The sequence below is a fragment of the Molossus molossus genome, unplaced genomic scaffold (genome assembly GCF_014108415.1).
Source record: "Molossus molossus isolate mMolMol1 unplaced genomic scaffold, mMolMol1.p scaffold_m16_p_6, whole genome shotgun sequence".
NCBI classification, from domain to species: Eukaryota; Metazoa; Chordata; class Mammalia; order Chiroptera; family Molossidae; genus Molossus; species Molossus molossus.
The window spans coordinates 14988673-15006159 of record NW_023425399.1 but is presented as its reverse complement, the minus strand read 5'-3'; the positions used below and the strand labels follow the sequence as shown (position 1 = coordinate 15006159).

At 44.6% G+C, this 17487-nt stretch overlaps 1 protein-coding gene across 2 annotated transcripts in view; it reads right to left on the bottom strand.

The window, feature by feature from the left end:
• CHD6 (chromodomain helicase DNA binding protein 6) overlaps positions 1-17487 on the bottom strand; it is a 146208-nt gene that overhangs the window by 33476 nt on the left and 95245 nt on the right. For both annotated transcript variants that reach the window (XM_036246023.1, XM_036246022.1), the window contains exons 24-26: positions 15961-16064; positions 8489-8618; positions 6789-6849 (exon numbers count right to left, since the gene is read on the bottom strand). In XM_036246023.1, coding sequence (XP_036101916.1) covers positions 6789-6849; positions 8489-8618; positions 15961-16064 — 295 coding nt within the window. The remainder of the gene's footprint in view (positions 1-6788; positions 6850-8488; positions 8619-15960; positions 16065-17487) is intronic.

Sequence of the window (17487 nt, the reverse complement as noted above, 5' to 3'; positions counted from 1 at the left end):
GGGGACAATGCTACAGTAACCTCTGGGATCCAGAACCCATGAAATTCTTACAGATTCATTAGCTCCACTTCTCAAAGCCAGAGAAAATATAGTAAATGGTGCTTGAGTCCTGGGGTAAGATTTCGTCCTCTTATACAAAGTCTCAGAAACTCTTTTGTAAAATGCAGTGCAGACTTATGCCTCTGGGAAGGTGTACATTTCTTCATTCCTTACTCTAAGTAGAACTAAAACACTTGGACATTATACATAAAACAAATGTAAGAAAACTTATGTGAAGAGAAGAAGAAAGACCATCTAAGGACCATGGGACCTAAGGAATGACATAGTGGTGAGTTCTCTGGGTTTTCTTTATTGCTCTATATAGCTTAGATTTGGAGGTAAAGAAGCTGGCTATCTGGAAACGGCAAATGGTGCAGACAAAAAAAAAAAAAAAAAAAGAAGCCTGCTCTAGCAAAGGATCAGGGAAAGGGCAGGTCAGAAATACACAAAATGTTATGGCAAGACCCACTATATTCCAGTCCAATGACAAACGGAAAACAGTGGCTCAGGACACCCATACCAGCAAAGGCTGAGTGGGAATCCAGACTTCCACCTTTGCCAAGCGGTAACAGGGCACCCCTTCCCCTGCTGGGATGGTGTCAGAAAGCCATAGGGAGTGGGACTTTCATCCTTGATAGTAATGAGGTACCACCCCCACTCATGGTGCTAGCAAAGACCACGCAGAGAGCTGGACTTCCATTCCTGCCCTATTGTAATGAGAAACAACCCCCTGGGTCTCACTTGGGGCTGACTGGGAACATGAACTTTTCTACTCCCACCTGGTAGTAACAAGGTGGTGTAGTCCCTGGTCACTGTTCCCCTGCAAGAGAGGTGTCAGAGGCAGTCAGCTAAAACAGAAGTTTTAAATAAGATCCTGAGTCTCACAATAAAATAACCAAAATGTCCAGGTTTCTCTCAAAAATCACTTAGCATACCAAGAACCAGGAAGATCTCAAATTGAATCAAAAAAGATAACTAATAGATGTTAATACTGAAACAACAGAGATCTTATAATTATCTGACATAAGAATTTAAAGCAGTCATCAATGAGTAATTCTGAACACACGTACCACAAATGAAAAAACACAGTCCCAGCAAACAAACAAAATCCAAAGAACCAAAGGGAAATTTTAGATATGAAAAATATAATGACCAAAAAAACAAAAACAAAAAACCCTCAATGGACAAGCTCAACAGCAAAATGGAGAAAGAGAAAAGAATCAGTCAATGAGAAGACAAAAATTAGAAAGTATTCAATGTGAATAACAGATAGAAGTAGACTAAAAAAAAAAATTAAACAGAGCCTCAGGGACCCATGGGACAAGAGATCTAACATTCATATCATCAGAGATCTGGAAGGGAAGAAAATGGCTTGAAGAAATAATGGCTTAAAACTTCCCAAATTTGGTAAAAGACATAAATCTATAGATTCAAGAAGCTAAGGAAACCCAAATAAGATGAACTCAAAGAAATCCACACAAAAAACATCATAGTTAAACTTCTTGAAAACTAAAGACCAAAAAATCTTGAAAGTAGCAAGAGAGAAAAGAAACCTTACCTATAGGGAGAAAAACATGAATGACAGCAGATTGCTCATCACAAACCATGGAAGCCAGAAGGAAGTGGCACAACATTTTTCAAGAGCTGAAAAGAAAGAACTGTCAACTTAGAATCCTATATCCAGTAAAAATATCCTTCAGGAATGAAGGGAATATTAAGACATTCTCAGATGAAGAAAAACCAAGAGAACTGTCACCAGCAGACATACCCTCTAAGAGCGGCTAAAGAAATTTCTCTAAATAGAACAACTGAAACACCAGGAAGAAGAACATACTAAACAAACATATAGATAAATACAGTAGCCTTTCCTTCTCCTCTTGAATTTTCTAAATCATATTTGACAGTTGTAGTCAAAATTATAACATTGTTTGATATGGTTCTAAATGTATGCAGAAGAAATATTTAACACAGTTATATTATAAATTGGGAAGGGTAAAAGGAAAAACCAGAAGTAAGGTTCCACACTTCATCTGAACTGGTAAAATGATACCAGTGGGCTGTGATATATTATGTATATATAATAAAATACCAAGAATAACCACTAAAAAGCTACAAAAATATAGATAAATAATCATAAAGAGTATTTAAGTAATACAGAGGGAGGCAGGAAAAAGAAAACAGAGTCAAAAAGCAGAGAAAACAATACAATGTCAGACTTCAGCCTTTAGGTATCAATAACTACACTGATTGTAAATGGCCTAATATACCAAGTAGAAGACAGAGATTGGGCAGAATGCATTAAAAAATATGACCTAACTATATGCTGTCTGTAGGAAACTCACTTTAAATATAATGATAAAGGCAGGTTAAAAGTAAAAGGATAGGAAAAGATATACAAATACTAACCAAAGGAAACCAGGAGTAGCTATAATAATATCTCAGATAAAGTATACTTCAGAACAAAGAAAACTCAGAGACAGAGAGGGATGTTATATAATGACAGCAGTCAATTCACCAAGAGGACATAATCCTAAATGTGTATATATACCAAACAACAGAGCTGCAAAATATATGAAGCAAGAACTGAGAGGAGAAAAAGACAAGTCCATAATTATAGTTTGAGACTTCAATATTCTGCTCTCAGAAACTGATGAAACAACTAGACAGAAAACCAGCAAGGATATGGAAGAATTCAACAACAGTACCAACCATAAGAATCAAAATGCAATTTATGCAACACTGCACCTAACAACATCATGATACACATTTTTAAAATGCCCATGGAACACATACTGAGATAGACCATATCTTAGGCCATAAGACAAATCTTAACAAATTTAAGACAAATGAAATAAAACAGAGCATGCTCTCTGAACACAATGGAATCCAACTAGAATTCAAACCCAGAAAAATAATGAGTAAGTCTCTACTGGAAACTAAATAATACATGTCTAATAACCCACGGTTCAAAAAGGAAATCTCGTGAGAAATTTTTCAAAGTACATTAAACTGAATGAAAATGAAAATACAGCATAGTATAATTTGTGGGATGCAACTAAAGCAATGCTGAGAGGGAAATTTATAGCACTGAATGCATACACTAAACAAGCGGGAAAGTTTCAAATAAATAATCTAAGTGCTCACTCCAAAAATCTATAAAAAGAAGAGAAAAATAAATTCAAAGGAGCAGAAATCAGTGACATTAAAAACAGAAAAATTAATGCAACAAAGAGCCAAATCTTTAAAAAAATAAAGCAGGCAAATCTCTAGCAAGATGAATAAGGGGAAAAAGAAATAAGACATAAATTATCAACATCAGGAATGAAATAGGAAATTTCACTACAAATTCTACAGATATCAAAAGGATAATAAGAGAATATTATGAACTACTCAACACACATACATTTGATAACTCAGATGAAACAGATCAATTTCTTGAAAAACACAAAGTACCACAACATAGCCATTATAAAATAGACAACTGGATTTGTAATTTAAAAACTCCCCAGAAAGGGCTCTCCAGGTCCAGATGTTCTCACTGAAGAATCCTACTAAACATTTAAAGAATACCAATTTTAGACAATATCTATCAGAAAATAAGAGGGAAGGGAATTTCCAATTCATTTTATGAGGCTAATATTACCCCCATGCCAAAACTAGACAAAGACAGTACCAAAAGACAACCACAGACCAATATCCCTCATGAACAGAGATATAAAAATCCTTAAAGAAATATTAGCAAACAGAATTCAACAATAAAAACCATCCACCATGCCCAGCTGGTGTACTTCAGTTGAGCATTGACCCATGCACCAAGAGGTGGCTGGTTCGATTCCTGGTTAAGGCCCAGTGGGGGAAGGGGTGAGCATGCAGGAGGCAGCCAATTGATGTTCTCTCTCATCAATGTCTCTTATCTCTTCCCCTCTCCCTTTCTTTCTCTAAAATCAATAAAGAAAAATTATTACTTCTTTAAAAATATATCTTTTTTTTAATTGATTTTTTAGAGAGACAGGAAAAGAGAGGGAGAGAGAGAGATAGAAACATCAATGAGAGAGAACACTGACTGGCTACCTTCTGCATGCCCCTTACTGGGGATCGGGCCCACAACCTGGGCTTGTGCCCTGACTGGGAATCAAACTGGCAACCTCTTGGTGCATGGGTCAATGCTCAACTACTGAGCCACATTGGCCGGGCAAGAAAAATTATTTTTAAAAAATTCATTCACCATGACCAACTGAAGTCTTTTATATCTCAGTTTATTCAGGGATGTAAGGCTGGTTCAATATTTGAAAATCAATCAAAGTAATCTATAATATTAATAGGCTAAATAAAAAAATCACATGACCATATTACTTGGTACAAAAAAGTATTTGACAAAATTTAATATCCATTCATGATAAAAATTCTCAGAAAACTAGGAATACAAGAAAATAGCCTTATCTTCAATTAAGAACATCTACAAAAAAACTAGAACTAACATTATACTTTTTTTTTTTTAATCCTCACCTGAGGACATTTTTCCATTTTTTGTTCTGATAGAGCGGGAGGGAGAGAGAGGAACAGAGAGAGAGAGAGAAACATCGATGTGAAAGGAACACATTGAGTGGCTGCCACCCGCACAACCGACCAGGGCCGGGGACAAACTGCAACCGAGGTACGCGCCCTTAGCGGGAACCGAACCCGGGTCTCTCAGGACCGCAGGCTGACGCTCTAACCGCTGAGCCAAACCGGCCAGGGCGACATTATACTTAATGATGAAAAACTGAATGCCTTCCTCCTAATATCAGGAACGGCAAGATGTTTGCTCTCATCCCTCTTATTCAAAACAATGTTGTAAATTTCAGACAGTGCAATAAAGCAAAAAAAAAAAAAAAGAAAAGAAAAGAAATACATGGTGTGTAGATCAGAAAGGAAAATGCATAACTACCCCAATTTGTAGATGACGTGTTTGTTGACGTAGACAATTTCAAGAAACCGACAAAAACCTCCTAGAACTAACTCATACAAATGGAAAGATAAACAGTAAGCCTCAATACAGTAAAAAAAAAAATCAATATAGGAAAGGTGTAAATTCTCCTCAAAGTTACGCAATTTCTTTCAAAATCCCAGCAAGAATTTTTGTAAATATAGATAAGATTATTCTAAAACTTATATGAAAAGGCTAAGGAACAAGAAAAACAGTAATCAATATATATGGCTATTGACGGAGAAATATAGATCAATGGAACAGAACAGAGAACCCAGAAACAAATCCACACAAATATGCTCAAACAATTTTTTGACAAAGGTGCAAATGCAATTTGATTGAAGGAAGATAGCTTTTTAAAACTAATGGTTCCAGAGCAATTGGATGTCAACAGGAAAAGAAAATCAACCTCAATCTAGTTCTTTCTTTTTATATGAAAATTAACTTAAAATGGATCATAGACTTAAATGTAAAACTAAAGAACTTTAAGGAAAAAATAGAAGAAAATTGTTAGGATCTACATCTAGGCAGAGTTCTTAGATTTGACACCAAAAACATGATCCATAAAAGAAAAGTAAGTTGGACTTTATCAAAATCAAAACCTTTCTCTGTGAAAGACAAGGTAAGTAGGATAAAAAGACAAAGTACCAGGTGGGAGAAAATATTTGCACACCATGTATTTGACAAAAGACTAGTATCTGAAATATATGAAGAACTCTTAAATATAAACAGTAAAACAAAGAAACAATCAATGCAATTAGAAAATGGGCAAAGGACAAGAAATATTTTACTGAAGAAGTAAACATATAGTAGTTGAGCATAAAAAATATGTTAAACATCATTTGCCATTTGGGAAATGCAAATGAAACCACGAGATATCACCACACACCTAACAGAATGCCTCAATTAAAAAAGAGTGACAATATAAACGCTAGTGAGGATGAGGCCACATCGCTGGTGGGAATGTAAAATGGTACAGCCACTCTGGAAAACAGTTTGGTAGTTTCTTAAAAAAACACAAAAACTAAACATGTAACTACCATATTACCCAACCATTACACTCCAGGACATTTGTCCCAGAGAAATGGAAATGTATGTTCACATAAATGTTTACAGAGGTATTGGTAATAGCCTAAAACTAGAAACCACCAATGTCCGCCAATGGATGAATGGTGAAACAAACTGTGGTATGTCAATACCATGGAATACTACTCAGTAAATAAAAGGAAATGAATTATTGTTACAGACAACACTATAAGGAGAATTATGCTTAGCCAATTCCCAAAGGTTATACTTTGTATGACTCCATTTATAACATTCTTAAAATTACAAAATTACAGAAATGGAGAATAGGTGAGTGGTTGCCAGGGATTAAAAAGGAGGTGAAGGCAGTAAGCAAATGGATGGAAGTGGCCATAAAAGGGCAACATGATGGATCCTTGTGGTCAAGGAAATGTCAAGACTCTATCATTGTCTTCGTGATACTGTACTATAGTTTTGCAAGGTGTTCCCAGTTGGGGAAATGGACTTGAAAGGTTCAAGGGATCACTCTGTATTGTACCTTACCATCACACCTAAAATCTACAGTTGTCTCAAAATCAAATTTCATTAGAATGAAAGTACAATGTACTCTGCATATATTGACAATTTGGTAACAGAATGTTGGAGAAACGGCAACACAACTACAGCAATGCAATCCAGTTCCCCCAAACCGGTGCTAAAACAGGGGTTTCTCTTTCCACACACAGATCACGGGATTACCAACACAGCACACCTAGCTCACCATTTGTTTCTGGAGGCCATCTAATTTTTCTTCAGTGGTGTCTTCTTTATCCGTGTTGCCTCTAAAAAAAAGTAAAAAAAAGGCATCACACACCACCTAGGAGCTACTTGGCAACCAGGATGCTTGTAAGAAAGACCTCTAAATCACAGAGCAAAGGGAATATTAGTAGATCCCTTTCCCACAGGTCTCAAAATCTTGGTCTTTCCAACATCAGAACTTCTATGGGCAAGAACCTCCCCTCAACTGAGACTTCAGCATCTACTCAGTCAAGTCGAGAGGCCAACTATTGAACAACGACTCTGTCATAAAAAGGTAATTACTGCCAAGGGTTATCCGGATAAGTGACTTCGATGAAAGAAGACTCTAGAGATCGAAGGCTGTGCAAACCACAGTTCTGGCGTGCACCCCCAGATGGTAGGAGGGACCTTCACGCAGAATTGCTTACTCTTGGTGCACCCCAAGATCACAGAAGGAGGACCCTTCATGTAGCAGTCACTTCCTCAAAGGGACCGCTGCCAAAACATCCAGAAAAGAACACTTTGCTCTCTGTACCATCAATCACTTGCCTCTAGGTTAGCTGACTAATGTCTTCTTGCCTGTGAGCTTAACTACAGCTGATGTCTATCTGTTTTTCATGACTCCTTGTAAAACTGCCTTTGAAGTATTCCTGTCTCCAACACTCTTATCTTTGCTGCTCAGATCCAGAAGGCAGGAGAACCTCCTACCTTCACTGCTTAAGCACAGAAAGAACAGTCAGCCCATACAAAAAAAATAAACTTTATGCCACATTCAGGTAACTCACTCAGGCAATGTTCTCCCTGACCCAGTGAATCTAACAATAGCCACACTGGCCACCTGGGCCTTTATTAACACCTCTCTGACTGCATCTATTATCTGCCCAGAGGAAACATCTCTGGGTAGAGAATGTATGGTAGCTAAAGTGCTAATCAGGGGTTAGAACAGATGGAAAATGCATTTCACTTTTCTCAGCCTTAGCAGATGGTGAAGGGCTCCTGGCAATGCCACACCCTCACGTCTAGGCCTGGCCACAGCCCCAGGCAGTGAAAAGCCGTACCTGCCACTGGAGCAGATGATCAGGTCAAAAGCTTAGCAGACACAAGTAAGAGATACATGTTATGCTTTCTAAATACATACACATGTATCCTGGAGAACCAGTTTTGGGCTGTTTATTTAGCTTCCCTGTGAATTTACACATTTGGAGGTTAGGCCAGTAGTAAACGGAATTCCGCCCAGAGGGATACTTCCATATTTTCTGCACAGTCCGGGGATAACTGCCAGGGCTGTCAAGCAGTGCTCCTGAGTCCACCGAGTCACGGACCACGCAATCCGTGAACAATGCTGGAATGCCTCTCCTTAGCTTTCTGCCTGGTATGAGGTCTGACTTCTTCCTTGAGAATCCTCTGACCAAGTAATAGATGAGGACAGTGAGCAGCTTGGGGGACCCACAAAGGACAGGAACTAGAACTTGGTTCAAAGTGCTTAGAAGTCAAAGAAAAGGCCTGGGGTGTAACAGGATGCAACAAAAGCAGCCATTCGGGAAGGCCGTTCCAGCAGGGCAAGGTTTAAGGGAGACACCTGACTGTGAGGAAGAGGCCATGAGTGTGCTAGACACACGTGGAAGGGGCCATGGATGCGTGGCATGATGTTAGTTACATAAGTCGGCTTACGCAGCTTCTCACCTTTCAGGGATGTCTGAGGTCCCATCGGTGACACCCTGTTCTGCAGAAAGGGACTTCTCATCTGGCATCCCCACTTTCTCCAGGAAGCAAAGTGCTGGGTCTGCTCGCATGGCATTGTATCGCTCATACCCTGATCAAGAGTAATGAGAAATGTCAGAGGTCATGTCAGATCAGAACTCACAAATCTGCCGTGGGCCCAAAAGAGTCATTCTGTTTCCTTTATTAAGTAAAAACAAAACCAAAATACTTTATTAACTGTATCCTTCAAGATTTCCTATCAGGGAAGATCCTTGAGCTAAAGTAGACACCTCTGAGTAGAGTTCGACAAAAATGAAAAGCTCCTATTAATCTTATGTGTCCGAAACACAAGCAGACACAATTCTCACTTGCTTACTTCTTTTAGACAAAAAAGGAAATCAGGCCAAGTCGGTTGTACAATTTCTTCCCCTTACCCAACTCTGGACACCTTGTTACTTCCTGCACGGGTCTTATTTTCTTTTTCTTTTTTTTTTTTTTTATCCTCACCCGAGGACATTTTTCCATTTTTTGTTCAGGTAGAGTGGGAGGGAGAGAGAGGAACAGACACAGAGAGAGAAACATCGAAGTGAAAGGAACACACCGAGTGGCTGCCACCCGCACGACCTACCAGGGCCAGGGACAAACTGCAACCGAGGTACGTGCCCTTAGCGGGAACCGAACCCGGGTCTCTCAGGACCGCAGGCTGACGCTCTAACCGCTGAGCCAAACCGGCCAGGGCGGGCCTTATTTTCTTAAAGTCCAATTTTATCCCGTGTTAAAACGGGAAGCTGAACATAGTGATGGATGCAAAAGATGAAATATAAAGAGGACTGGCCAGGGCTTTGGAATTACTCCTCATCTCCAAAGTCAAAAATAGATGGAACATTTTTGACTCAGAAGAGACCTCAAAAGGGAGACAAAACAATGAGAAAATGTCACGCTGACTTTGATAAAGCTCACGCATGAGAATCTGTTATTATTTACCGAGTCTGATGTGATCTTATAACGAGACAGGATTTGGTCACGTACAAGATCCAACTCTCCCCCTGGACAGTTTGACTCAGCAGTTAGAGCATCAGTCCACAGACCAGACTCATGGGTTCGATTCTGGCCAGGGGCACGTACCTCGATTGCAGTTCAACTCCGGCCCTGGCCGGGGTTGTGTGGGAGGCGACCGATTGATGTCTCTCTCTCTCTCCCACTCTATCTGAAGATAAGTGAAAAAATATCCTTGGGTGAGGATTAAAAAGAAAAAAAGATCCAAATCTCTATCAAACTAGCCTGGGTGGAACTCCTTCATGATCATCAAAACCCTGTCATGCTGCTCCTAGCAAAGTCAACGTCTAGCTCAGCAGTGTGCACAGAGACCCCATCATAGGCGATGAGGATGCCGTATCTAAACGAGAACCAGCGTGGGTGTGAAAGCAGACTCGATTCGACTTCGGTGGCTGTGTCACTCCTGTGCTGGGCTCTGTTCCACCTCTGCTCATGGAGCTCTGTCCTTCACCCTGCAGGTGGCCCCTGGTACTTTTCCTCTGAGGAGTCAGGGTATTCGTCTCACTTAATCCAAGAGACTCTCCCATCTCAATGAGACATGTGGCAGGAGAGACTGGGGTGCCTTATGTTCTTCTTTAGCCCTTCATTCCTTAGGGTGATTATCTGATTAAGTCTCTCTTCCGAGACTGTGGACTCCCAAGAGAAGAGCCTGTTTGGACTTATCATCATGTATTCAGTACCTGCCACAGGTCTGACAAACACACCTGACGACGACTAGATAAGCCTGTGCTGCCCAGGTTCTTTCAATAATCACTGTAGAACCATTTTCACCCTGTCCCCGTGTTCTATCTCAGCTCGCATCAAAACTGAGATGTCCTCAATGCTCCTGCTGTCTCGAGGAGATTCCCGCCAGTCTCCACCTGCTCCTCCCCATGAAAGGAGGGGGCTTCACCTGAGATGAGCTGGTGGGAGCTTCCTCCACTGACCCTCCACTAGTGAGGGGGGTGCAGTGTCCACAAAGGGCTTGCCTGCATGCAGTGTGCTGGGCAGGGCACGAGGCAGGCCAGGCCCCGCAGGTGCCTGCCGCCTGGGTGCACTCCCACTCTGCAGTTTCTCTTATCATGTGTGGGTGTGGACAGAGTCCACGGTTCTATTTCTCAGTCTGCTATGGAGCTGGGGGCAAGGGTGACTGGTTCACGATCCTTAGAAAACCCCGACTGTCCTGGAGAGCAGGAGCTGGAACAGCAACGCAGGAGGTAGCGACAGCGCGGGCCTTGGGGGGCTGCAGGCTAAGAAAGCGCCCCTCTCAGAATATGAACAGAAATACTAAACTCTGTGTCTTGATGGGAATTTCATAAATCCAGGCTGCCCCAGAGGGGTGGGGGTTACTTAACATAACTGAGAGCTGTCAAGAGGATCGTTCAGAAGAGGTTTGCGGCAGGGTCGTCCTCCCTGCAGGCCACCAAAACTTCAGCTGATTTTCCGCGGGTGTCGCGTGGAGAGGGAACCATGGCTACATTCTTCTGATCTGAGCACAGGGGGCACTAGTGGACCCATGAAACCTCAGACAAGAACAGCTGTGTGTTCACAGACACCGTTCAGCACTAGAGCGCATGCTTATGCTCCAAGGCATGGAGATGGAGGGCTTCCTCCTGCAAGGTGAGCGGATAGGCTGGCTTCCTGAGAATGTCACATTTGCACCAGCTGCTGGGCAACTGGGAGTTTGACTGTCACTTGGTAACACACGGTGTGGAGTTGGTCACACTGTGGCGAGGGCTAAGCTCCACAGGGGTGCTGAAGTGCTTTACCCAGATGAGGACAGGTCTGAACCTAGATCATGGCATGTCCAGTGGGAAACAGCCAGCCTCTGGAAAACTCCAAGGAGATTGGGCCCATGAAATCAACCACCAGCATCCATCCAATACAGTCCGGGCTGATTCAATGTCACCATCCAACTACATGAGTCTGCTCCTACCCAAGAGTGGGCTAGCATGCATGCGCAGCTCAGGACCAGTCCCCGAGCACTGGGGTTCCCGCCTACAGGGCGTCTGCTACACTGATCATACACCACAATGGGCGGTGCGCACAGCACCGTCCCGGCATCTGCCCTCAGCCCTGACTTTGAATACTGAGGTCACCTCGACCAGCGGTATGGGAGTCTGCACAGAATGGGTGATATATCACCTTAAGGTCTCACAGCTGTGCTTAGAAAACACTAGGAATTAACTTATTCCCCACCCCCCCACTGCTTCATACCGCAGAAGAGTTTTAGATTTGGAAGTGACCTTAGACATCATCTAGTTGACCCTTCCTCATTTTTGATATAAGACTAAGAGTTCAACTCAGCAGTAGAGATTACTCTCACTACCCAACACCCTATAGGGGGTATGAAACTAGTAGGCATGGTGCCAATACTCACTGCCGTTCCTGGAGAGAAAGGGACTTGGGCCTCCAGAGCCCTGGCCTCTGGTAGGCATTCTGAAGCGACACTGTAAGCCACGTCCTCCCTGCCGAACTACCCCCATCGTCACTGTGCAATGACCCTTTTCACCCTAAATTATGCTTTTCTCCTTAAAGGCGTTTTGCATGATAGTGACTTTGCCACAGCAGGGTTTTGTTTGGTTGTCAGTATTTGCCTGGACAGCTGGTTTCACCGCTTTGTTGTCACCCTCCTATCTCAGCCACGTCCTCTCTTCCACGTCTCACTGCTGTGTCTCAGGAGCCTGCTCTTCCAGCTCTGCCTCCCTGGCAGTCAGAGGGCCTTTCCCTGCCCTCCTTTCCTGGAGGGGCTTGCTTCCTGGCTCTGTGGGTATTAAACACCCAGACCCTCTGGTCTGCTGCCCTATGGGCTTTCAGCTCCGGCTTTAAGTGACCTCTTCATTTGGGGATCTCCTCTGTTCGTTTCAGGTGCAGCTAGGTGGTGTAACACTGTCCTAATTCACCTAAGCTTGCTGTGCGTCTGTGGTGAGTGTTGGGCTGGGGAGGGAGAAATGTGTCGATTCTGTCTGCCACACTGCTGGGACCGCAGACTGGGTCCTCCTTGACACCACACTGACGCCATCAGGGACTTGGCAATGTGCCACCACTGAAATGAGGCACAGGGTCAACTTTCCTGCTCACACCAAGCTCATGTGCTCTGGAGTGTGGCTGCCTCCAGCAGCCTACTTCTGGGTTCTTTCCAAAATTAGATCAAACCAAGTTTCAGTTACACTGTGACCCCTTGTGCTCAACAGGGAGGTCCCATGCTTCTCCTTTCCACTCCAGAGCTGAATTTTAGCCCTGTGCTGTCCAACAGAGGGGCTACACGCGGCTATTTTAACCACAACCACATGAGATTAAAAAGACAGCTGCTCAGTTGCATTAGTCACATTTCCAGTGCCCGCAGCCCCAGGGGGCTCCCCCACAGCAGACTTCCAATGCGGAGGACACTGCCATGCGCAGGTGGTCCTGGGGCAGCATGGTCCCAGCCACACGAGGGGTTTGACAAAGCTCGCAGCAGCACTGGACCTCCTGAAGACTGCACTTATAACACCAGAATCCAGGTTTTGAGGGGACTCCTCATTAAAGTATGCATAGCACTGGCTGATTTGGACCAGTGGTTAGAGCCTTAGCCCTCACACCCGAAAGGTCGCAGGTTTGATTCCCGGTCAAGGGCATGTACCTAGGTTGATCCCTGGCCCTGGTAGGGGTCATGCAGGAGGCAACCAATTGATATGTCTCTCTTATATCCATCTTTCTCCCCACCCCCCACTCCCTTCTAATCTATCTGAAAATCAATGAAAAAATATCCTCAGATGAGGATTAAAAAAAAAAGTATGCAGTCACCCCTCAGTATCCAGGGAAAACTGGGTTCTAGGCCGACCCTGAGAACACCAAATCCAGATGCTCCGGTCCCTTCCATAAGAAGCACAGAAAACCTGTATTTGCATAAGGAAACAGCGGGTGTGCCTACACAACACTTCATTCCCCTGTTCAGGGCAGTGCTTGGCACATGGCAGATTCAAAGTTTTACCTTTTGGAACTTTCTGGGACTTTTTTTTTTAAATCTGCGTTTGGTTGAATCCATGAACATGAAACCCACAGATACGGAAGAAATGCAACTGGCTAGCCTTAAGTGTTGACGAATTCTACTCAAAGGGTACGTGTTAGAAAGTCCCCTTCCCAAAGGCAGAGTGAAAGCGACAGCGGAGCAGCGCCAAGCACCAATTATGTCCCGAGCGCCATGCGGGGCAGTCTACCTCTGCTGTCCCATTCACGCTCAGACAACCCTCCAGGCCGGTGGTTTCGACGGTGCTCCCGGAGTACGTGAGGGGTTAGGTCAGGGATGCTTATGACGTGCCCAAGGTCAGACACTGGTATGTGGCAGAGATGGCAGCAAAAGCCAGGTCTAATTAACACTTCCCACTTTAAACTCTGTGCTCCAGCCCAGCAGGTGTGGCTCAGTGGTTGAGCGACGACCCGTGCACCAAGAGATCACCGGTTCGATTCCTGGTCAGGGCGCATGCCCAGGTTGTGGGCCAGATCCCCAGCGGGGGGCATGAGGGAGGCGGCCAATCCATGTTCTCTCTCATTGACATTTCTATCTCTCTCTCCCTCTGTCTTCCTCTCTCTCTAAAATCAATAAAGAAAAAAAATTTTTAATTAAAAATAAAAAAATAAACCCTGCGCTTCAGTTTAAAAGTTCAGTCAACCCACCCAGCAGGGAAGATGTGTATCAGGCACATCACAGTGACTGTCACCCGGCACTTCCATCATTCTTTTTGTTGTTAATCCTCACTCGAGGATATTTTTCCATTGATTTTCAGCGAGAGTGAAAGGGAAGGAGGGAGAGGGGGAGGAGGAGAGAAGGAGGGAGAGAGAGAAAGAATACTGACTTGAGAGAGAGAGACATTGATTGGTTGCCTCCTGTACAACCCCAACCAGGGCCAGAGATTGAACTTGGAACCCCAGTACATGCCTTTGACAGGAATCGAACCTGCAACCCTTTTGCCCATGGGCCAACGCTCTAACCGCTGAGCCAAACTGGCCAGGAATCATCACCTATTTTTTTAAAAAATATGTTTTTATTGCCCTGGCCAGTTTGGCTCAGCAGTTGAAGCATTGGCCTGCGGACCAGAGAGTCCCGGGTTCGGTTCCTGCTAGGGGCACATACCAAAAAAAAAACCAAAAAACAAAAAATATGTTTTTCTTGATTTTTTTAGAGAGCGAGGAAGGGAGAGAAATAGAAACATCGATGTGAGAAACATCTATCGGCTGCCTCCTGCACGCCCCCTACTGGGGATCGAGCCCACAACCCGGGCACGTGCCCTGACCAGGAATTGATCTGGGACCTCTCAGTCCATGGGACGATGCTCAATCCACTGAGCCACACCGGTCAGGCTCGTCATTCATTTTAACTATTGGTTGAACACAAGGGTGGGTGCTCAGAACAGTGCCAGAAGTGAAGGCAGGGGCACTTATTTAAGTTTCAAAGCTACTCAAAAACTCTCAGTCCCCTTTAGTCTCCTCTTATCACCTTAAAAAAAAGGGCCCAGCCAGTGAGGCTCAGTAGTTGAGCGTCCACCCATGCACCAAGAGGTTGCTGGTTCGATTCCAGTCGGGGCACATGCCCAGGTTGTGGGCCCGATCCCCAGTGGGGGCATGCAGGAGGCAGCCAATTGATGTTCTCTCTCATCGATGTTTCTCTCTCCCTTTCCCTTCCTCTCTCTCTGAAATTAGGAAAAAAACAAAAAAAACGATGCCCATGCCATCTTCTATTCTATTTCTATTTTTATTTCGGATAGAGCAGAAGAGAGGGAGGGAGGGAGTCAGGGAGAAAGAGAGAGAGAGAGAGAGAGAGAGAGAGAGAGAGAGAGAGAGAGAAACATCGATGTAAGAGAGACACATCGACTGGTTGTCACCCACACAACCCCAACTGGGGCAGGGGACAAACCGCAACTGAGGTACGTGCCCTTATTGGGAATCGAACCCGGGTCTCTCTGGTCCGCAGGCCAATGCTCTAACCGCTGAGCCAAACTGGCCAGGGCCCATCTTCTATTCTAAAATTTTTATATCCAATACAGCAAACCAGAAATATACAGGTTATTTGGAATGACATTAGAATTCTGTATTCATATGACACGTTCAAACCTTCACATTTTCCTCATTTATTCCTTCACTCAAGAAACATGAGGGGCCTACCATGTGCCCGGCACTGGGCCAGACGCTGGGGTAATCGGAGTGAACGAGCATGAGGCAGCCCCAGGCCTGAGTGTGCACACAGGCTAGTGGGAGGAAGATACAGGTCTTTATGGCCGCAGTCACCCTCCAAGCTCCTCACTGACACCACATTCACCGCAGTTCCGTGACTCCCACCTTCCTCTGGCTGAAATTCTAAGAGGGCAGAGGTGAGGCTCTACTTTCATGCACCAGGACTGTGGAGTTTCCAGGAAAAGGGAAACCTTCATTGAAATACACACCATGTTTGAACACGCCAATCAGAAGGGACTTATCGGCCTCAGCATCCCACCAGTCCACGGGGATCTCGACGTAGTCGATGTCAGGCAGAAGCACTTCCAGCTCCCTGTGGAAGGAAGGGGGTAGACTCAGAGCTCCTTCAACACAGACGGAAAACCACACCAGGGCTCCTGGCCGAACCCTGGCATTAAGCTGCACGCCTAGCTGCATGCTTAGATGTGAAGTAACGAGGATGTTGGAGGATGTGGGCCCAGGTTTCTTAACCAGGGCTTCCTGTCAGGCTCACCTAGTGAGATATCGCTGCCATGTATCTGACTTGCAGCCTCCACCTTGGACCGCCTGTCCCACCTCTTGGAGGACCTGCCAGTCGGTCAGGGTGGGCCCTGGGACCTACAAGCCCAAGGCGGCTCCACTGTGCATCTTCAGTTGGGAGCCGCAGCAAAACCCATCTATGTATCATTCATCTGAAGGCAGAATACCCCTTGAATGGGTGAGTTATACACGATCAGATGCTGAGAAGATGAGTGTCCATATCATCTGAGCGCAACATGTAGGGGTGTGAAGAGAGCCCTGTAGAGGACAGAGGCCACAACAGGTGGCACTTCCTAGCAGTGGTCTGCTAACAGTCTGTAGGATCAAAAGTGACCACAAATTATACTGCTTCTGGCCAAAGCGATGACAATAACTTGCCCTAAGGAGCAGGCATGAGGGGATTAGCAGGCCTGTGCCTTCAGCCCCTCTCTGAGTTTCTGTCTGTTCTGAGAGTTCACATGGGCCCTCAGCTCACTGTCTTCATTGGTCTGAGCAAGGGCGAGAACCTCTACCTGCAGGGCTCCTCTCTCCCCTTCCCAGGTCCTGGGATGGTTCCTCTGCAGCACCTGAAGTTTCTTCTTCCATCAGGCTGGTCTTACTGCCCTTCGCCAGGCCCAGCCCCCTGTGGGATGGCGTCCCCTGGCCCACCTCCCCAGGAAGCCCTCCTGAAGTGGCTCCACTGCAGGGCACTGCTCTGCCTGCACGCTGCCAGGGGCCGAATGACTTCTGGGACACTTTCATGTATTCCTTACGGCAGTTTCTCTGCAATAAGACATTAAACCTGCAGGGACCAGGGACAGCCAGGACTGAGGAAAGCAGAGGAAAGGAGGGAAGAGTGTGAGCAGGGGACTCATGCTCCCCATGTTCTACGTAGCTTCCATCTATCTTCATGTAGCCACACGTCGAAGAAAGCATGTGATGGGGATGAGTAAGTTCAGACAGATTATTTGTGGCAGATAACACCAAATACAAATGATCGGGTTAAATTCTGCTCAATTTATGTGACTCACAAAGTGAACCTTTTGACCAAAACACTCAACTTCCCTATCCCTCCTAAAAATGACTACAGGAACTGCAGAAAGCATATCAAGTAACACAGCCACTGTGATGACTGCTCTGGATTACAAACCGCCGTGAACAGGGCTGTCCATGTCCTCTTTCTCTTTCTGCAGTGCTCCTGCGACTACTAAAGCCATTAGCACTGCCCAATGGAAAGA